The sequence below is a fragment of the Heterodontus francisci genome, chromosome 20 (genome assembly GCF_036365525.1).
Source record: "Heterodontus francisci isolate sHetFra1 chromosome 20, sHetFra1.hap1, whole genome shotgun sequence".
Lineage (NCBI taxonomy): Eukaryota > Metazoa > Chordata > Chondrichthyes > Heterodontiformes > Heterodontidae > Heterodontus > Heterodontus francisci.
In genome coordinates this window covers 72,006,739-72,029,368 of record NC_090390.1, presented here as the reverse complement: position 1 = coordinate 72,029,368, position 22,630 = coordinate 72,006,739, and the positions used below count along the sequence as shown (strand labels likewise).

General features: G+C 39.2%; 2 protein-coding genes across 7 annotated transcripts in view; one reads left to right on the top strand and one right to left on the bottom strand.

Moving 5' to 3' along the window:
• pdcd4b (programmed cell death 4b) overlaps positions 1-7,416 on the top strand; it is a 49,924-nt gene extending 42,508 nt beyond the window's left edge. For all 3 annotated transcript variants that reach the window (XM_068053008.1, XM_068053006.1, XM_068053007.1), the window contains 4 exons: positions 2,097-2,204; positions 4,552-4,662; positions 5,435-5,574; positions 6,794-7,416. In XM_068053008.1, coding sequence (XP_067909109.1) covers positions 2,097-2,204; positions 4,552-4,662; positions 5,435-5,574; positions 6,794-6,842 — 408 coding nt within the window. In that variant the 3' untranslated portion in view covers positions 6,843-7,416. The remainder of the gene's footprint in view (positions 1-2,096; positions 2,205-4,551; positions 4,663-5,434; positions 5,575-6,793) is intronic.
• Positions 7,417-10,412: 2,996 nt separating this feature from the next.
• bbip1 (BBSome interacting protein 1) lies at positions 10,413-18,648 on the bottom strand. 4 transcript variants are annotated; one of them, XM_068053009.1, is made up of 3 exons: positions 18,565-18,648; positions 16,604-16,691; positions 10,413-10,679 (listed from the first exon to the last, which is right to left on the bottom strand). In XM_068053009.1, exons 2-3 carry the CDS (start codon positions 16,647-16,649, stop codon positions 10,525-10,527), a joined length of 201 nt encoding a protein of 66 aa, XP_067909110.1. In that variant the 5' UTR covers positions 16,650-16,691; positions 18,565-18,648; the 3' UTR covers positions 10,413-10,524. The 4 variants fall into 4 exon arrangements, with proteins under 4 accessions (XP_067909110.1, XP_067909112.1, XP_067909111.1 ...); XM_068053011.1 differs by having other exon boundaries at positions 18,520-18,615; XM_068053010.1 differs by lacking the exon at positions 18,565-18,648 and adding an exon at positions 18,277-18,512.
• Positions 18,649-22,630: the final 3,982 nt, after the last annotated feature.

Sequence of the window (22,630 nt, the reverse complement as noted above, 5' to 3'; positions counted from 1 at the left end):
ATGGCAAGATTAAAAATGGCAAACATAGTGTTGTCAGCAGTAAATTATTCTTTGGATGCCGTGTTTCCTATTGTAATTATTCACATATGGTCTGTGGGACTCCATGCTGTGTAACCTAATGGTCCACAAAGAGAAAAAGGTTGGACATTATGATTAAATGGCATTATAATTGTGATGTCACTTTTTGAAATCACTGCTGCAAGTTCCCTGATTTTGGAAGCTTTGATGTATTTACATTCCCACCCGCCCCCCCGGCCACATCTCTCCCTCCTTCTCAACCGCTAACTCATACTGGAATAAAGTTATGTGGGCTCGCTCAGCAATTATGACCTCACTGAGGTCGTTAACGTTAAAACAAGAGATATGGACTCCCCACACCAAGTTAAAGAAGTACACAAGATTTCGCATTTTAAGACATTTACTATAGTAACTAAACTAAAAATCAACATTAACTAAACATATTTTGTGAGTAGCTAATGCACTAAATTGCAGAGGAAGGTATTTCCCATTAACTTATTAAAACACTTGAAAACCCCACACCACATTTATACATTAGTGTCCTCATTGAAGCAATATCTTTGTTGTTAAAATTCCCAAACTCCTCCCAGTCCTTCTCAAACTTGATGTCCTCTTGGCTAACTTCTTTCGAGGACTTTCGACCTAGACTTCTGTGAATAAGGCAATCACTGATGGCCCCCTTGGTCTTTTTTCTTCCACCAGCCTCAGCTTTTGAATTGGGTTCAAGTCTTAGCCTTTTGCTGTATCAGTGTTCTAAGAGCAGATGTTTGCTCTTGCTGTTGCCTGAGGCTACTACTGTTGGTCTTTGTGTCTTCCGGTCTTTTATCCAGAATCAAACGGTCATTTGCCTTTCTCAAGAGTCCACAAGTCTGGCCACAGCAGAACCACCTGGGCCTTCCTTTGTTTCCAGGTGTTAAAAATTTCAGCTTGATTTTGCACCTTCAGAGCCCCTTGCTCCCGGTTTATAATCTGAGTGTCTGTGAGAGTGAAACCCATTGTTCTTCAGGTATTACAACCTTGCACTCTGCCTTCAAAGGGGTCTTTGATCTGGGTTCCTTGTTTGCATGGTACCCAGGATCCCTGTCTTTAGGTAGAATTGATGAGGTTACATGTCTCCTCTGAATTCTCCTTGAACTACATTAAAATCATAGTTTTTTAAAAAACGTAATCATACTACAGAGTCCACTGTTCATAACACCACCCCAAAAGTTTATCTGAGAATTTGATGTGGACTATTTTGGTGTCATTATGGCTGACTCCAGTACAAAAAGCAATAAGTTATGCTAAATCTATATAAAACACTAGTTTGGCCTCAGCTAGAGTATGGTGTCTTCTGGGCATCACACTTTTGGAAGGATATCACAGCCTTGGCGAAGATGCAGAAGAGATTTGTTAGAATGGTTCCGGGGATGAGGGAGTACAGTTTCATGAAGAGAATATCCTTAGAGGATATTTGATAGAAGATAGAGTAACTAAGCGAAACTGTTTCTAATGGCTGAAGAGTCGATAACCAGAGGGCACTGATTTAAGGTGATTGACAAAAGAACCAGAGGCAACATGAACCTTTTTAAGCAGTGAGTGGTTAGGGTGGTGGATTTAAAAGCCTTCAAAAAAAAAGAATTGGATAAATACTTGAAGGAAACTATTAGAGATATGGGAAATGAGAGGGTGAGTATAACTGGACTGCTCTTCAAAAGAATGGGTGCAGATCTGATGGGCCGAATGGTCACCTCCTGTGCTGTACTATTCTATGATTCTATGTGGCAGTGTAAAAGTATGTGCATGAACCCAGTAAGAAACTTCATTGTGTAGCAATTGTATTATTTTTGCAAGATTAGCTAAACTTTTTATAATCCAAATAATTTGAATGCCTGGAATTTTATTGGATTAATTTCTCAGAACTTTTAGCCAACCTGACTGGAAGTCTGCAATAATTAATCTGTGCAAGTTTAATAGTGGTAACTAAATGGGCAGGTTTTGAGAGCTGGTTGTGTTGTGAGTGGCTGCAGAGAGTTTGACTGTACCTTCTTTTCCCCCTGCCACTACTGCCTCCCCCCGCCCCATTGTTACTCTGATAGATTGACATGTTGCTGAAGGAATACCAAGTGTCTGGCGATGTAGCAGAAGCTGAACGCTGCCTGCGGGAACTCGAAGTGCCACACTTTCACCATGAACTTGTGTATAAGGTAAAAATAAATGAATGCATGCAAGTAGAGTATATATTTAGATATTAGATATTAGATATTAGAACATTACAGCGCAGTACAGGCCCTTCGGCCCTCGATGTTGCGCCGACCTGTGAAACCATCTGACCTACACTATTCCATTTTCATCCATATGTTTATCCAATGACCACTTAAATTTATTTAAAATAATAGAATGTCTATGATATTGAAATAATCAGAGTATCTAAGGTAAGGAAAGTAAAATTGGAATATCGAGGTAAAAGTGATTCTAATTTAATAGTTTAGGTTAATAATTAAGAAGGGCAGATAGTGTGACAAAGAAGAGTAATAATTTGGAGAAAAGCTGATTTTTTTTTGAGGGGCTGAGATAACTTGGTAAAATAAAATGACAATAATAATGGCAAACAATGTAGAACAGCAATGGAAAACCTTTGAAACATTGTTCAACAAAGCCCATGAAAAAAATATTCCGCTAAACATATAAGAGCACACTAAACTCTGAGACACCTTGGATAAATAAAGACATGACATAGAAATTGAGGGTAATGAAAGAGACTAGCACGAAGTTCATGGACAGCAGGGGAGAGCATGACCAGAGAGAGGACAAAGATTAGGAGGAAGGCAAAGAGGAACTATGAAATTAAATTATCAAGGAGCATTCTACAGGCACATTTAAAAAAGGAAAGTTGGGATGTGAATAGGGCCACGGGGGGTTGATCAAGATAAAATAACAGGCAACGATAGGCACAAATATTAATATTTTGCTTCAGTATTTACCAGGGAGACTGATGAAGTGTATATGACATTGGAAGATTAGATTAGAAATTGTATAATATAACTGCATTTAAAAATATTAAATAAACTAATGAAACTCCGAGGATAAGACACCTGGTCCAGATGGAATGCATCCATACATTTTAAAATAATCTAGGGGAGAGATAGCAGAGGCACTATTACATATATTTAATAATTTGTTAGAAAAAGGTGTGGTGCCAGAGGACTAGCAGGTAGCAAATCTTATACCGATATTTGAGAAAGGGGGATGGATCATGTCCAGGGAACTATACTCCAGTCAGCTTAACATCAGTTGTAAGAAAAATAATGGAATCCCTACTCAAGGAGAAAATAGAGAAACAGCTAGGAAGCAAAATATAATGAATAATTGGAAGGTCTTGTTTGACCAATCTCATTGAATTCCTTAGAGAAGTGACAGGATAGATAAGGGTAATAGGTGGATGCAACATGTATCTAGATTTCCAAAAGGCCTTCAATAAGGTACCACATAATAGATTAATGAATGAGGTCAGAGCATGCATAGTCAAGGGACAAGTAGCTCGGGGTCATGCTTGCAGACCGAGTGGAGGTGTTCCGCAAAGTGGTCATCCAATCTATGCTTGGTCTGCACAATGTAGAGGTGACTGCATTGTGAGCAGTGAATACAGTATACTAAATTGAAGGAAACACAAGTAAATTGCTAAAGGAAGTACCAGTACTTCAGCAAACACCTCCGCTCAGTCTAAAAGCATGATCCCGAGCCTCTGGTTGTTTGCCATTTCGGCATACCACACTGCTCTCATGCTCACATTTCTGTCCTTGGCCTGATGCAGTGCCCCAGCGAACCTCAACGCAAGCTTGAGGAGCAGCACCTCGTCTTTCGATTAGGCACTCTACAGCCTGGCGGACTCACTGGGTTCAACAATTTCAGAGCATGATTGGCCTTTTTTAAATAAAAAAAATTTATTTTCTTTAAATTTTTTTTATTTAACCATGTGCCTGCCTTAAACTTGTTTTTTCATATTATGCTTTTGGACAGAGTTGCTCATTATTCTGCCGTTAACACTCAATATGGGCTAATGCTTTGTCTTACACCACAACCATTAACACACACTTTTCCTTTGTCCCATGACGTCTTTGTTATTTAATTTCTCTTGCCGTTTGCCCTATCACACACCTTCCCTTTAGTTCTCTTGTCCACCACCCCCACCTTTACTTGCTTAAAACCAAAAATTTTCTAACCGTTGCCAGTTTTGAAAAACGTTAACTCTGCTTCTCTCTCCACAAATGCTGTCTGACCTGCTGAGTATTTCCAGCACTTTGTTTTTATTTCAGATTTCCAGCATCTGCAGTATTTTGCTTTTATTTTAATGCTTTCTCTAAAACTTTGGTTTGGAAGGCCTTTGAGTATGCAATTAACTGCTTGATAATATATTACAATATTTTATTGCAGTAACTTGGTTTTAGAGTTTGTTTAAAAATAGCTCATTAATAGCTGCTGATACAATTTTTTTTGACGCTAACAGGTATCTGAGTTATTTTTGGTTGTGGCATTCAAAATATTTATGTTTAGGCTATAGTGATGGTTCTGGAATCAACTGGGGAAACTACCTTCAAAATGATACTGAAGCTGCTTAAATCCTTGTGGGAATCATCAATCATTACTGTGGACCAAATGAACAGAGTAAGTAGGCCACCTACTGGGCAACAATGCAACTTGTGCTGAAAGCCCACCCACCACTACAGCCTTAATAGGGTTGACTATTGGTGCTTTAGGCTTCAGAGTTGGTCGAGGAAACCTCTTAAAGACTTTGCAACCTCACTTTTGAATGTTTGCTAATATGTTTGTAACTTTTAGTTTAGCGTTAATGTGCCTTATTAGGACACTTGCAAAAGATTTTTTAAAATAAAAGGATTAACTAGGACTATGTGTGCACTGAGACCCTGTACTGATAAGTGCTGGTGCTTCAGTTTATGCCTGACATTTCCAAGTAGCTGACATCCAACCTTGTCTGGATTGAGATGTTGCATCTCCTTCTCTGTAGAATTGTTTGGTTGCACACGCTACCTACGATTTCTTTGTCGCGACACTTCGTTGGTATAAATTTATGGTTTTGTGAGCAAGTAGGAAGAATGTGCTTTGGGGAGGGGGGAATGGAGTGAACAAAGATTGCAGACAGAATGGCGAGAAAAAAAGTGACTGATCGCATCATCAGTTATTCAGAGTTTATTTGCGTTATTCAGAAAGTTTATTTGCAAATGTTTTTTGGATTATCTATTTAAATCATTTTCTGTAGTATGTCAAACATCCCATAGTTTCTATACTGAGCATTGATGGTCAAATTTGTCTTATGAAACATAAAAGTTGTATTTTTTAGTACAGGACTTGGCAAAATGGATTCTGCTGCTTACAAAAAAAATGCACTAAAAATTCTGTTTTTTTTAATATATTGCAGGGTTTTGAGAGAGTGTACAAGGAAATTCCAGATATTCATTTAGATGTGCCGCAGGCTTACACAGTGATGGAACAGTTTGTGGAACAGTGCCATCAAATGGGGATCATAGTGAAACAGTTGAGGGATCTTTGTCCCTCCAGGTGAGTAAACGTTATGGTAGATCACTCAACCAACTGATTTGCTGTTTAAACTGAATCCAAAATTATATTTCAGAAATTGCCTGTCATGCATCTAGTACACTGGGTGTACTAGGAAGATGCAGTAGACTCAAATAACTACATAGAAGATATTTTGAAAGGGTGTCTGATTGCACTCTGCAATTTCTCCCCCTTTTTCAATTTTGACCTGCATTCTTGAAGCCCTTTTACAGTGAAACATCCAACTTTTAAAGAGTCTTTTAGTGTTTAGAGTTTCATCGTGGAGAAGGAAGGTTTTTGCTCTCTTCTCTATATATATATATATATATATATATATATATAGTGCAATTGTGTGTATATAGAGAGCACATTTATATTTTTGCAATATATAATATTTAGTCTTCCCTTGCCTCCCCTTCACCCTCCTCCCACCCAGCCACCATGTTCTGACACTGCTCTCACTTCTGATGTGCATCATGTATGCACATTTATATATAAATCCACAAATCCAACATGGCCAATTACCACCCTATAACTTACACTCAATTGTTAGTATACACTGCAAGCATAGTAATTTCCTATCTACAGGGTACACTGCAGCAACTTGCCAAGGCTTCTTTAGCAGCACCATCCAAACCTGTGGCCTCTACCATCTTGAAGAACAAGGGCAGTAGGTACATAGGAATGCAACTTCCCTCCAAGTTGTACATCATTCCAATTTGGACAGATATTGCCATTCCGTCAACATGGCTGGGCCAAAACCCTGGAACGAACAATATCTTCACGTGAAATGCAACAGTTCGGGAAGAAGGCCCATCACCATGTTCCCGAGGGCTAACTGGGCTGGGCAGTAAATGCTAGCCAGCGGCACCCATATCCCACGAATGAATTAAAAGATTCAAGAGTACTTCTTGGGGGTAGTTATGGTTACCTGAACTAATGTGCTACGTGCTTAAAATTTCTAGTTTTAGAAACTAGAAGTTTAAAGTGCAGTTATTTAGATTAACTTCATTTTCTCATACTTGTACATGGTTAATGCTACATTTTGTTCAACCCATTTTGAACAAGCCTAGTCCAATTCAAGCTTTTTAACATTACCTGAAGTTAGTATACAGAGTACCTACTACATAATTGCTATTGGTTAATATAGGACAGATAATTCTTAATTGCTGAGACTTTGCAGTGCTAATTTATTTTGTTTAACTCTGTCTTCATCTTTAAGGGGACGCAAACGTTTTGTGAGTGAAGGAGATGGCGGGCGCTTCAAATGAGAGTTTTCAGAGGTGATCGAGCACAAGTTCCTGCAATTCTTTTTTGTTTCGTGCAGTCAATTTTTTGATTATAGCTTTTAAGTCCACATAGCTCATTGAATGTGAGCATTGGGCATGGGTTAAACCTCATTAAATATTTTCGAAGCATTCGCTATGAAAATAGAACCAAAAAGCACTTAATATAAGTTTTTTTTTTCCAGGGGTGGAGGAATAAAGAATTAACAGCGGTCCCACACGCTTGTGGTAAATAAAAATAAGCTACTTACGGATATACATAGGCAATCTGATCATTCCATAGTCTTGTAAAAACTTTACTGCCAAGCCTTTCTGAATACTATGGTCTTCAAAAGGACTGGCTTAAATACTGAAATCTCTCTGAATGGGTTACACGTGCTGTGTGTAATGGATCTCTTCTTGGCTGCTAATGCTAAAAATGCAATGCTTCAAGCAGTTTAAAAAAAGCTGGACCCTACCTTTTTTATTTCTGTACAATTTCCAGCAGAATGTATAAAATGTCCAATTGATTTATGGTACAAATAATTTCTGGCATTAAAAATTGATTTTGAAGATGGAATATGACAGTGGGTGTACTTTTCTTCCTTGCAGAATATGAAAATCAAAATAAAGTTGGTTTTTAAAGTGCAAATTTTTGTCTTTTCCCCCACCACCACTACTTCGCAAATTGTTATGGTTAGAAGCACAGGGAAGAACTGGACCAGAAAATCCTATGCACTGCATCTCTTTGGTTCCAATAATACCGTAGTCAGCCATGCACTGGCTGCCTCACTTAAGACATCTAAGCTAAAGGCCTGCTTGGGTCTGCAAAAAAAAAACCCAACCCGAGCCCGACAGAACCACATCCAACCCAGCCCGAGCCCTTCCATTTTCTCCTGTACCTGACCCGACCATCAGTTAACTTACCTTCCGTTTTTCACTTTGTTGCTGATCTGCACAAGCTTAAAATAACAAAACCACCTTTCTCGTCCAAAAATTAAATTAACAGTGGAGCCACTGTGATAGAGCGTGTCCGACCCGAGCCCGAATGCTGGACCCAGAAGTGCAACCTGACCCGACATGTTGTTGGGTCCCATTGGGTTCGGGTCGAGTGGCAGGCCTTTAATCTAAGTCACGAGGAAAGGTTCAAGAGATCGGAATTATTTAATCTGGGAAAACATTCAAGATTTTTAATGGAATTAAGTGAATCCTCATATATTTGAGATTGCCACATCGAAAAGGGAAGGTACATAAGTAATTTAGGTGTAACTGGTTTATACAGTTAGAAGTTATACAGTTAGAATGTGGGAAAAATTTAGGGCAGAAATTGCATATCTTTGCTGTAAAATGGTGACCAGCATTGTACCCAATCCTGTGTCTGTACCAGTGCCTGGTACCTAATCACCTGGGATTTGTGCACTGCCCTGGCTATATATTGAGATCCACTTAGCTTTCTGTACTACTGCTGCAAGTTATTGGTTTTAGCATGTTGCCTACTAATACCCTCAGATTCCACTCATTTTATGTTATATCCTTTTTTAAATCTGTACCATGGTCTCATTACAATGTATTTGTGCACAGTTAAATAACAATTCCTCATCAGTCTATGCCGATCCATTCTAATCCTGTTTTTAATTTGCCTCTTTCCAGTTGTATGAACCATGCACTTCCCTTCTCCACCCCCATTTGGTGCCATTTGCAAACCTGAGCCTGGTTTCTGACCCCAGCTCCAGTTTACAGTATATTTTAAGACATTCTCATTTTACCAAAAACTGAAATGGTGACATGCTTGGGACCATTCGAATTCAGTCATTGGGATTGTGACACCCAATTAGTGAGAATCCCTGCCTTTTAGTAAACGGTGCTGTTTTACTGGCTATAAATATGGTGAATGATTAATATATACAAGTAGGCACACTATCTTAAATTGTATATTTAAAAACTCCAGGAGAAAATTTGTATCTTCTGAATTTTTGATTGAGTAGAACAAATAAGAGCTGAAAACAGGAAATAAGCACAATTTTGTAAGGTCACTGGAGCCTATAGATTCATATACTGCTCAACTCCTAAAATGGCATAGTGCATTTAAAGATATATAATTTGCAGCTTCAAAAGGACAATGGATGTCTAAATCAATAAAGGCAATGACAGATGATTAATGGATGCTGAACTCTGCTAGATCTTTGATAAGTTGCAGGCTGTACTTGACCTAGAAAGATTTATTAATGACCAATAGGAATTAGTACTGCAGTGTAAGAAAACTGACATACACAAGCAAGGTGTCCTTGTGGCACTGCAATAGGTTCACCCCTATTTTAACACCCCAGGAAGTTTCCCTGAAATTGTTCTGAAATATGAATTCAGATCTCAAGTGCTGAAGTTCTTTCGGTTACTTGGGTATAAGATTTCACTGTTTAGTTTCTTTAAAGTAATTGGCATGTCATAACCAACCGGACTAAACATTTCCACATATGATTTGCCTAATTGCTGCATCCCTAAAGCATAGAGGAGTGGACTGGCTGACTGGTACCAATTCTGAATGAAATGGTGGAGGGGGCAAACAAGAGAAGCAATGTTCAGAACTAAAACTAACACATTACTAATAGAAAGTTTCAGTTCTAAAATTTTTTAAATTAAAAAAAACTAGTGGCATCTGTGGGATTTCTTCCGAAATTTATAATTTTTAATGAAAATGGAAACCACCCAGCTCGCTAAGAAAATTCTGTTGATTCTAACTTCAAATGAAACTGAAGCTATGAATGCAAGTTCTTAGCTTTATCATATCTCACCGCTTCACATTCAACAAGTTTCATTGGGTTACTACGTGGACAGCCAATTTGTACGCAGTTAAGATCCCACCAGCGTCAATTGGATAACTGGTCATTTAATCTGTTGTGATGTTGGTTAGAATACCAGGATTCCTTTACCTTTGACTCGGCAATGCCCACCTAAACCATCACAACAGGCAGAGGGAACCTTACTGTAACATCTCATCCATACGGCAGCACCTCTGCCATTGCAACATTCCCTTCAGTCTAGATTATGTTCTGCAGTCCTGAAGTGAAGCTTAAACCCAAAACCTACTGACTCAGTTGTGAAGCAACAACAACATTTGGAATTTGTGGTAGTAGAGCTTGAATCTTGTCATTCTCTGAGCTGATGATGCAAATGATGTAACTTTTGATCTGAAGAATGCAATTTTACTTCAAGCAAAGACCTGCTGAGTGATTCCAGCATTTCTTGTTTTTGTTTCATAATAGTTGCCTCACTTCTAATTATTGCCTAAATAGCCATGACATAAGTTCTGCTTGTATGTCAATGTTAAACCTACACCATAGAACTGCACTCAGGAACATTGATCAATTACATTGTGATAGTGAGGCTTGAGTTACCCCCACATAAGTGATTATTTGACTAATGCCCATGCATGGTTTAACTGTTTACTTGAAGCTGATTAATCTGCTACTGTATGTTGTATATGGTGTAAGTGGTATGTGAGCTTGCAGTAGGACTGTTTTCTTTATATTTGATGTGAACAACTAAACCTAAAAGCAAAGGTAAAACAGTTACAAAATGTCAATGTGAAGTTCACAAAACTGATAATTGTTGGTAAAATATTACAACTTGGAATACAATTGTGTAAGGTTTTACAGATACAATCAATCCAGTGGGATTGAGGAAAATGATCTTATTGCTGTTCTCTTTGTGCCAATTCCTGTTGCCGTATGCTTTCCTGTGCTTCCCTCTGCATTTTCTCCATCTTCTCCAGTGTTACTGATTTAAGTGGCAGCAGCTTTGGTTTGCACAGCACCATAGTGGGAACATCCTCAAAGGAGAGCTGACCTAGTGGAAATTAATAATGGATTAAAAGAGACATACGAATTAAGAGCAGGAGTAGGCCACTCAGCCCTTAGAGCCTACTCCGCCATTCAATAAGTTCATGGCTAAACTGATTACTCCACATTTCCACCTACCCCCAATAACCTTCCACCCCCTTGCTTATCAAGAATCTATCTACCCCTGCCTTGAACATTTTCAAAGACTCTGCTTCGACCACCTTTTGAGGAAGAGAATTCCAAAGACTCAATACACTCAGAAAATATTTCTCCATCTGTCTTAAATGGGCGATCCCTTATTTTTAAACAGTGACCCCCTGGTTTCAGATTCTCCCACATGGGGAAACATCCTTTCCACATCCACCCTGTCAAGACCCTCAGGATCTTATGTTTCAATCAAATCACCTCTTACTAGATGTAGAACATTACAGCGCAGTACAGGCTCTTCGGCCCTCGATGTTGCGCCGACCTGTGAAACCATCTGACCTACACTATTCCATTTTCATCCATATGTCTATCCAATGACCACTTAAATGCCCTTAAAGTTGGCGAGTCTACTACTGTTGCAGGCAGGGCGTTCCACGCCCCTACTACTCTCCGAGTAAAGAAACTACCTCTGACATCTGTCCTATATCACCCCTCAACTTGAAGCTATGTCCCCTCGTGTTTGCCATCACCATCCAAGGAAAAAGACTCTCACTATCCACCCTATCTAACCCTCTGATTATCTTATATGTCTCTATTAAGTCACCTCTCCTCCTCTCCAACGAAAACAACCTCAAGTCCCTCAGCTTTTCCTCGTAAGACCTTCCCTCCATACCAGGCAACATCTTCTAAATTCCAGCAGATACAAGCCTAGCCTGTCCAATCTTTCCTCATAAGACAGCCTGCCCATTCCAGGTATTAATTTGGTAAGCCTTCTCTATACTGCCTCCAATGCATTTACATCCATCCTTAAATAAGACTAGTACTGTACACAGTACTCCAGATGTGGTCTCGCCAATATCCTGTATAACTGAAGCATAGCCTCCCTACTTTTGCATTCAATTCCCCTCGCGATAAACTATAACATTCTATTAGCTTTCCTAATTACTTGCTGTACCTGCATAGTAACCTTTTGCGATTCATGCACCAGGACACCCAGATCCTTCTGCATCTCAGAGCTCTGCAATCTCTCTCCATTTAGATAATATACTTTTTTATTCTTCCTGCCAAAGTGGACAATTTCACACTTTCCCACATTAAACTCAATTTGCCAGGTCTTTGCCCACTCATTTCACCTATCTATATTCCTTTGTAGCCCCCTTATGTCCTTTTCACAAGTTACTTTCCTATGTATCTTTGTGTCATCAGCAAATTTAGCAACCATACCTTCGGTCCCTTCATCTAAGTCATTTATATAAATTGTAAAAAGATAAGGCCCCAGCACAGATCCCTGTGGCACACCACTCGTTACATCTTGCCAACCAGAAAATGACCCATTTATGCCTGCACTCTGTTTCCTGTTAGCTAGCCATTCTTCTATCTATGCCAATATGTTACCCCCTACACCATGAGCTTTTATTGTCTGCAATAACCTTTGATGTGGCACCTTATCAAATGCCTACTGGAAATCTAAGTACAATATATCCACCGGTTCCCCTTTATCCACAGCACATGTAACTCCCTCAAAGAACTCCAATAAATTGGTTAAACATGATTTCCCTTTCACAAAGGCATTTTGACTGCCAGATTACCTTGAATTTTTCTAAATGCCCTGCTATAATGTCATTAATAGCTTCTAACATTTTCCCTAAGATAGATATTAAGCTAACTGGCCTGTAGTTTACTGCTTTCAGTCTCCCTTTTTGAATAAAGGAGTTACATTCGCTATTTTCCCCGAATCTAGGAAATTTTGGAAATTAAAACTAACACATCAACTATCTCACTAGCCACTTCTTTAACACCCTAGGATGAAATTCGTCAGAACCCGGGGACTTGTCAGCCCGCAACTCCAACAATTTGTTCAGTAACACTTCCCTGGTGATTGTAATTTTCTTGAGTTCCTCCCTCCCTTCCATTTCCTGACTTACAGCTAATACTGGGATGTTACCTGTATCCTCAATAGTGAATGCAAAATATCTGTTCAATTCATCTGTCATCTCCTATTATCCATTATTAATTTCCCAGACTCACTTTCTATAGGACCAACATTCATTACTATCTGTCTTTATATTTCTAGCTAGCTTTCTCTCGTACTCTAATTTTACCCTCATCAATCTTTTAGTCATTCTTTGCTGTTTTTTATATTTTGTCCAATATTCTGACCTGCCTCCCATCTTTGCACAATTATAGGCTTTTTCTTTAAGTTTGACTGTTTTAGTTAACCACAGATGGCGGGCCCAACCTTGGAATTTTTCTTTCTCATTGAAGTGTATCTATTCTGTGTATTCTGAAATATCCCCTTAAATGCCTGCCACTGCATCTCTATTGACCCATCCCATAACCTAATTTTCCAGTTCACTTTAGCTAGCTCTGCTTTCATGCCTTCATAGTTGCCCTTATTTAAGTTTAAAATACTAGCCTTGGCCCCACTCTTCTCTCCCTCAAACTGAATGTAAAATTCAATCATATGATCGCTGCTACCTAGGGGTGCCTTAACTATGAGATCATTAATTAATCCTATCTCATTGCACAATACCAGGTCTAGTATGGCCTGCTCTCTGGTTGGCTCCATAACGTATTGTTCCAAGAAATTATCCCAAAAACATTCTATTACTCCTTATCTAGGCTACCTCTGCCCATCTGATTTTTCCAGTCTATACGTAGGTTTAAATCCCCCATAATTATCGCTGTACTTTTCTGGCAAGCTGTCATTATGTCGTCTTTTATATCCCGTCCCATAGTATGGTTAATGTTAGGTGGCCTGTGCACCACTCCTATAAGTGACTTCTTGCCTTTGATTTCTCATCTCTACCCAAACTGCTTCTACATCCTGGTCTCCTGAACTTAGGTCATCCCTCTCTATTGTGCTAATACAATCATTAATTAACAAAGCTACCCCTCCACCTTTTCCTAGCTTCCTGACCTTCCTAAATGCCATGTACCCTTCAATATTCAGGTCCCAATTCATGTCGTCCTGCAGCCATGTCTCTAATGGCTATCAGATCGTACTTATTTATTTCTACTTGCACTCTCAGTTCATCTATTTTGTTTCAAATGCTACTTCCATTCAGATACAGAGCCTTTGGTTTGTCCTTTTATTATTTTTGTAACCTCTAGCCTTATCTGTTTATTTACTCTTAGATTTGTATGCTCTGTCCCTGACTGTGACAATGTTTATCATTTCTTATATTAGTACCTTTCTCTCTTGCCTTGTCTTTACTCCTCAATTTACCATATCTTTCCAAATTTGATCCCTTGCCCCCACTATTCAGTTTAAAACCCTCTCTACTTCCCTAGTTATGTGGCTCGCTAGAACACCTGCGTAATACTCAGGAATTTGTTTCTCTATATTCCTTCTCCCTTTTTTGTAAATAATTACTTCAGAGTATTAATGCTCATTCTTGAATACTGAATATTTACATGACTCATGGCTGGTATGTCTTCCCAGGCCCAGGATAGTGTAGTACCACTACTTCTGACGTGGCTAGGATTCAACTAACTCAACACAAATCAGGGACTTCCCTAGTCTGTATGCACACCAGATCTTGCATGTACTTTCTGAAGTACCAGGGCAAAATAACACTTAATAATAAACACTACATAGGTTGATTAACAACGCACTTTAAGTGGCCAGAAAATATTCTGATTGTGTTCTTTATATTTACTGTGCAGCTTGTTTTTAAAAGCATTTTGTGTTCTAATCGCCATTAATTCTAGTGGTATGTGCAGCATTAAGAGGAAAACTGATTATTGTCACAGAACTAATAATTTTATGGTAGATTAATTTGACATCCATTCTATACAAGTGTGCCACTTGGCTGATTTACCAGTCTGTAATATAAAGAGCAACCAACTTTATCTGCAGCACCTGTGGTAGAGTCTGTCACTCTCGTATTGGCCTTTATAGCCACTCCAGGCGCTGCTCCACAAACCACTGACCACCTGAAGGCGCTTACCCATTGTCTCCCGAGACAAGGAGGCCAAAGAAGAAGATATATAAAGAGACCAATCACTAAGTATGCACATTTTATTGATCTTTGTAGTAACTCCCAATACAAGTCATTGCAGTATAGGTTCTAAGTAGGAATCTCAAATGCTTACAGCTCTATTCTATTTGTAGAATATGCAAATCTAATAGCTGCAAATCTTAAAGCTATGACCCACAATTGTTGCTGCCAAGCTACTCGTACCAGTTCTTGTGCCATTCATCTCTTGAGCTTCCCTTTGTATTTTCTTAAATTTCAGTTTACAACTTCCACTTTGTTCAGGATGCAAAAATAGAAAGGTTCCTGAACCATTGATATAAATAAGCTCAAAAAAAATCTAAAGCAAAGAGGTACAGTATTTTAGAACCAATTCATGTTTCAGCCCATCTTTTCTACACATTTGCAGTACAAGTTCGATTTGCTGGTGGTTGTGTTTTGTAGATACTAATGGAATAGGGTCAAAACCACATCTATGCCAGATGACCTTTGACCTACATTGAGGTTGGAAATGTGAAGTGCTACACTAATTCACATTAAATAACAGGATCAGCAATCAGATACTGTTTTACACTATCTATATTCCACAATGAGATGTGTCTCTCTCTCTTCCCCTATGAGAACTGTGGAGTTTTCAACAAACAGAACCCAAAACTATTTGATTTATTGCATAAGAAAACACATAAGAGGCAGAGCTATTTATTCAAGAGACATGCACTGAATATTACTACAATAAACAATACTTCACTTATTGACCAAGGCTAGAAGAGAACATTTTTCTATTTCTATCTGGTAATCGCAAATCAGCTATAGCTCCCTTTACTCCAGCTCTCTAATCCCTGCATCAGAACATCCTGTACCCGTGTGATTTTTTTTTCAACTTCCTGCGCTATTACGATATCCTCTGACTGACACTGATAAATTAGTGTTGTGTTACAGAGAGTTTACACCTGTAGTTCTGTGCTAAATAAGAACTGGGTCAACACTACTCAAACTCATTTTATACAGTATCTTTACAGCCAGCAGACAAACAAGAGATTTTTATATCACCACTTAATTGCCTGTGCCACCCAGTACATCACCAAAATAAACAAATATTAGGAATGGCATATCATATCTTTTCAAATCCTATAAAACAGATGTTACAGCAAAAGTACACTTTGTTAGGAGGTCCTGACTTTTTGAATAATGCTTGTTTCTGGACCACATCCAATAGGGTTTATGAAAATCCGTTGGGAAATTGCTGTCTCTCACGCAACGCTTTCAGTAACTGCCAGAAATATTATTTCTGACTCTGGTGCCAGGTAACCAATCAGCTCAGGATTAGTTTTCGAGGAGTGTATTCACTATTCATATTCCATGATCCAGATGCTATCTGCCTCATGTATCTGAATAAATAAATAGCTCATCAGTTGCTACAAAATGTTTTCTCAAGTACAGTTTGGATTAAAACAGAAAATGGAGGAAATGCTCAACAATTCATGCAGCATCTGTGGAGAGGAAAACAGAGTTAATGCTTCAGTTCAGTTCTGATGAAAGATTAATGCTATTTCTGTCTCCACAGATGTTGCCTGAACTGCTGAGTGTTTGCAGCATTTTCTATTTTTATTGCAGATTTCCAACATCCAGATTATCTTGGTTTTCTATTAAAATAGGTTCAGCTGATTCACTGAAAAAGATTTGTCCTAAAATTCTTGATCTTAGGAAGATGACATAAGGTGCTAACATTTCAGAATATATTCAGATTATGGCAAATGGCATCAATTCAGAACAGCAGAACACAATGAGTTAAACAAAGACACACCTTGTTTAGGAAGGACTTCTCGAAACATGGACTTTACTTCTGGCATTTTTAACCACTTTCAAATTGTATCTGCAATGCGTTTCATGTCCTGAAAATAAAACAAGGAATTACTATTGTTGTGGACTTAAATTGTCAATGGTTAAGATCTCACTTTTTGAAGAATGAGAAATGAAACATGGCTGTTTTCTTGTCCACATTTAACCCGTGCAGCTTCAGATGAATTCTGATAAATGCATAACTAAGTTTATGTTGAACCGATTCCTTATAACAGGGAAATGGACAAAATGATTAAGTGCCTTGGGAAGTTTTACTACATTAACAACGCTATATAAATGGAAGTTAACATGCTCTGCTGCAAATCATTTTTTTTAGATTATTTAGATTAGAGATACAGCACTGAAACAGGCCCTTCGGCCCACCGAGTCTGTGCCGAACATCAACCACCCATTTAGACTAATCCTACACTAATCCCATATTCCCACCAAACATCCCCACCTGTCCCTATATTTCCCTACCACCTACCTATACTAGTGACAATTTATAATGGCGAATTTACCTATCAACCTGCAAGTCTTTTGGCTTGTGGGAGGAAACCGGAGCACCCGGAGAAAACCCACGCAGACACAGGGAGAACTTGCAAACTCCACACAGGCAGTACCCGGAATCGAACTCAGGTCCCTGGAGCTGTGAGACTTAACCTGCAAAGATAATTATTCTGGTAATGCTTTAAAATCTCAATTCAAGTTTAAAAATGCTGTTGTAACCAGTGGAGTCACTAATGTTGCAATGCTACCACTAAGGTACCTAAAGAGGTCAAAACAGTTAACCAAAAGTTTACAGGAGGTGACCAAAAGCTTGGCCAAAACAGTAGATTTTGAGGACACTTTTAAAAGATGTTTAGCAAGATGGAGAGATAAGGAGAGTGCATTCATGTCGTCAACAGGATGCAGACTAAGTACTGAAGGAGTGTTGTGCTGTCGGAGGTGCCGTCTTTCGAGTAAGGCTTTAAGTCCAAGAAGTGGGTGTAAAAGATCCCAATGCACTATTTCAAAGAAGAGCCGGGGCGTTTAATGGCTTGCTACCCGACCTGAAGCCGATAGGACCTGATAACATGTCGGGGTCGGGTCGCACTTCCAGGTCAGGCCGAATCCGACACGCTCCATCAGGTAAGTGACTCTAATGTTAATTTACTTTTTGGACTTTAAAAGGTGGTTTTGTTAGTTATTTTAAGCATGCTTGTGCAGGTAAAGAACAAAGTGAAAAACAAAAGGTAAGTTAATTGGTCAGGTCGAGTCTGGCGCGAGAAAAAATGGACGGACTCAGGGGTTCTGTCGGTCTCCAGTCAGGTCTCATTTGCAGACCCGAGCAGGCCTCTAGGGGCATTATTCCTGGTGTCCGAGCCAATATTTATCCTTCAATCAATATCATCAAAACAGATTACCCGGCCATTATCACGTTATTGTTTGAGATTCTTTTGGCCCGCCTGAGAGCGCAGTTTAATGTTTCATTGCAGAAGACGGACACCTCCGACCGTGCAACACTTCCTCAATATTGCACTGGAAGACGAACTGTTAATTCTTAGGCTCACTCTGCAATTAACATTTTTCAAAAAAAATACCCAAAAGTTACTATGAATCCAGTAAAATCAGGTTAGTGCACATGCAATGCCACACCTAACTCTCTGCTGCTGGTGGTCCTGAGACTGGCACTGACGCAGAGGAGGCGGGACGGTGCTGCTAAGATTGACAGCAACCGTTTCCATAGCAACATCGCGGCCTGCCCAGCTTTTGGCGTCACCCTGCTTTTTTTCTCGCCGTGAATTAACATAAAGTGATTCTATGCGCTCCACCCGGCTCAGTACCACCACCCAACCTTTCGGGGCTTAAACCCGAGTGCGGGGAAAATTTCATTCGTACGTTGCCGTTGCCCCCGCACCGAAAAGATGAATGGCGCACACAAACCCAACACTGCGACACCAGCCTTTAGCGTCAATCCTTCCACACGTACGTACGTAAACCATGACCTCATCGCGCAAGCATGCAACCTTTTAGCGTCACGCGCATATCGCCAGACGTCACTATTAGGCAAAAACCCCGCCCCCTGCTGAGGTATTGCGCAATTGGGAGGTCTCTCGCCGTGGAAGCTTTTAAGCATGTGTGCAAGGACCTTGATTAGCACGCAAAAGTAAAGGTTGTTACCGTTTGCACCATGTCTTTCTTGCAAAAGCTGTAGGTATTCACTATTGGTAGTTTACCAAATCTCCAGGAAATGAAGATTAATCTCCAGTACATTGCTGCAAGCAACCCAGGAGATAAACCATAAGGGTTATTTTATTTTGTTCCAGTTTTTTGTTCTTTACCATATGCCTGCCGACTGGATTTTTCATGTTTGTGCTTTTGGCTGGGGCTGCTCATTATTCTGTCATTAACACTCCCTCTGCACTAATGCTTTGTCTTTCACCACACCATTAGCACACTGTCTTTGCCTTTGCTATGACCTCAAAGAACAAACAAAGAACAAAGATAATTACAGCACAGGAACAGGCCCTTCGGCCCTCCAAGCCTGCGCCGATCCAGATCCTCTCTCTAAACATGTCGCCTATTTTCTAAGGTTCTGTATCTCTTTTCTTCCTGCCCATTCATGTATCTGTCTAGATACATCTTAAAAGACTCCATCGTGCCCGCATCTACCACCTCTGCTGGCAATGCGTTCCAGGTGCCCACCACCCTCTGCGTAAAGAACTTTCCACGCATATCCCCCCTAAACTTTTCCCCTTTCACTTTGAACTCGTGTCCTCTAGTAATTGAAACCCCCACTCTGGGAAAAAGCCTCTTGCTATCCACCCTGTCTATACCTCTCATGATTTTGTACACCTCAATCAGGTCCCCCCTCAACCTCCGTCTTTCTAATGAAAATAATCCTAATCTGCTCAACCTCTCTTCATAGCTAGCGCCCTCCATACCAGGCAACATCCTGGTGAACCTCCTCTGCACCCTCTCCAAAGCATCCACATCCTTTTGATAATGTGGCGACCAGAACTGTACGCAGTATTCCAAATGTGGCCGAACCAAAGTCCTGTACAACTGTAACATGACCTGCCAACTCTTGTACTCAATGCCCCGTCCGATGAAGGAAAGCATGCCGTATGCCTTCTTGACCACTCTATTTACCTGCGCCTTGTTAGTTAATCTCTGGCCCATTGTCCTATCACACACCTTCCTTTTGTTCTCTTTCCTCCCCACCCTGGCTTTATTTGCTTAAAACCTATTACATTTCTAACCTTTACCAGTTCTGATGAATGGTCACTGACCTGAAATGTTAACTCTGCTTCTCTCTGCACAGATGCTGCCAGATGTGCTGAGTATTTCCAGCACTTTCTGTTTTTATTTCAGATTTCCAGCAAACGCAGTATTTTGCTTTTATATTAGGGTGTCAAGAATTGTGTTTTAAAAAAATTCCAAACACTTGTAAGAATATTGGCAAAGGGGGAAAAAGCTGCTTGATTAACAATCAGGAATCATTCAGTCAGGTAATGAGCAACCTCTTCACTTTCCAATTGGCATGGGAAAGCAGGGTAGCACAAGTATAGGTGTGTTGGGCGACTACATAAGAACATGAGTGGGCCATTCAGCTCCTTGAGCATATTCCTGCCATTCAGTGAGATCATGGTTGATGTGTATCTTCACTCCATCTACTACTTTAGCTCCATATCCTTTTACACCTTTGTCTAGCAAAAATCTACCAATCTCAGATTTAAAATGATTCAGTCTGGCAGGTGTTTGGAGTGGGGCGGTTGGAGGCAGAAGGTCACGTGATGACACCTCCAGGAATGTCTCTGAACAAAGTTTATTTCTTCATGTGGACTTTTCAGATTCCATATTTTGTTATGTGGCTAACATTAGAAATATGTACTCATTCTGTTACATTATGTACAAAAACTGATATAATCTATTAATTCTAAATGTTTGCTGCTCCCTCAAATGATGCAACAATCCAGAGAGATATAATAAAGGAACGAATAATATTAGAAATGTTAAAAATTGCAAAATATATTGAAGAGAAGCGTAGGATTGTGGGCTTTTCTTTGATTTGCAGTATTCTCTAAGTAAGGTAAAACATAATATTTGGAAGTTCCAGGGAACACTAATAATTTATTTCCATCATATCCATGGAAATCCGAGGTGAGCTACCTGGTCCTAAAGCATGGTAGAGGCAACTTTGACCTTTTCAGCATATAATAATTGAAAAAATCCTTTAGTCAGTTGGAGGAGATGGTTGTTTACCTTGTTGATTATACATTCTAAAATACAGTCACATTTCTGGAAGGTTCTTAACATAGTATGAAGGCAATTTCAGAAACTTCTGTAGGTAGACTGGGGGTTGTCTAGCATCTAAAGAGAGGAAGGTGAAAAAAAAGCTTCATTATCAACCAATGGACAGAATTTGAAAGAAAAAGCTACAAATCAATTATGAGACAGAATTAGTTTATCATACCTAGCCTTGGACTAATAGAGCACTCACTTTATAACTAAAATGTGAATGTTATTTCTCTGAGTAAGGTGCATAAGAATGTATGGAAATGTAACTGAAGTGTCAAATTGCAATGTGATAAATTGTATCACTTTGGATATACATGTCTAATTGGCACTTGCTTTAAAAAATAATGAACTTTCTAGATTGAAAATGCAATGTTTTGGTGCAGAAATTCTATCAAATCCTCATTGGCTTAATATAGACTAACTGTTAAAAGTCTAAAATTATTTGTGCAGCTCAGTAAAGTATAATAAAGGTTGTATTATGTACATCATTAAGTGACCATGCAAACTCAATACGTAACATAAAGTTAAGTGCAATACAGGTGTGAATGAGCAAGAAATATAAGTGCATAAATTTGATTTGGTTTAATTTATTCAGTGCTCTATTTTTACCATGTTAGTGGTTTGTTCCAGTGTGCACTATAGGTAGGTGCAAACATGCCAGATAAATAAACAAACACCCTTTAATCTGATTGGAGAAATATTGAAACAGAGGAACTGGCCGTGCCAGTGGCCTGGAATTTGCTGGAGCAGAACATCTCAACACGCCCTACTAGGGGATACTTTCTCCCTCACCCTTCAACCTGAAAACATTTTGCATCACATATTGCTGGAAGTGTGAGCTAATAACAGAGCGGCAAAGTCAGCAGGGCATCTAGAACGTTGGTGAATAACAGAATGAACAGTCTATGCACATAACCAATGAAATTTAAGGATTGAGAAAGAAACAAAGAAGAAGGAAATAGGGTGAATTTGAGTCAAATCAGGTATAGAAAGCGGAGTAAACTGAGGGAAAGAAAGATCGGATTAAAAGAGAAAAAGAAAAGAGCCAGAAAGGAAAATCAAGAAAAACTGAAAAAAAATCACATTTTAATTTTTAGAATAATTTACTCTCTGCAGAAATGAGACGCCACAGTTTTTGTTCCCTTTCTAGGCTGCAGAGTTTGAATGGTGCTACAGGAACATAAGTCTCGTCATTAAAGTGCTCTTACACTGTTAAGTACCAGCCGTACCATTCTGCAGTGAATGTAATTCATAATTAATGCACAGGCACAGCAATTTCTTGAAATTCATTGAAAGGTTAAAGTTGTTTTCATGAGGCTAACAGCAATTTTTGGTGATTTGCAACTTTACTTCGCCACAGATTGCTGGATGATTTATAAATTAATAATGGCCATTAAACCCATAATTATTTTTGCCAGCATATTCCAGCCCAGTTTTACAGGAGCAAGAAATCTTGCTTTGCAATCCTGTGAGACTATATCAATCTGGTTAAATTTTTAAAGACTTATAGAAATTGATCTATCAATGTGGTTTGTGAGGCTTTCTTAATGTTACAAGCGACAGCCATTGTCTCCAGTCCATGAATAGAAAGAGCTGCTTAACCACATAGGTTCTCACAATCACTGCTTATTTTAACAGTCTTGGTGCCAGTTGGTATGATTAAAGATTCTGTTGACAGCAATATTTTTGCTACTGCATTTGTGTGGCA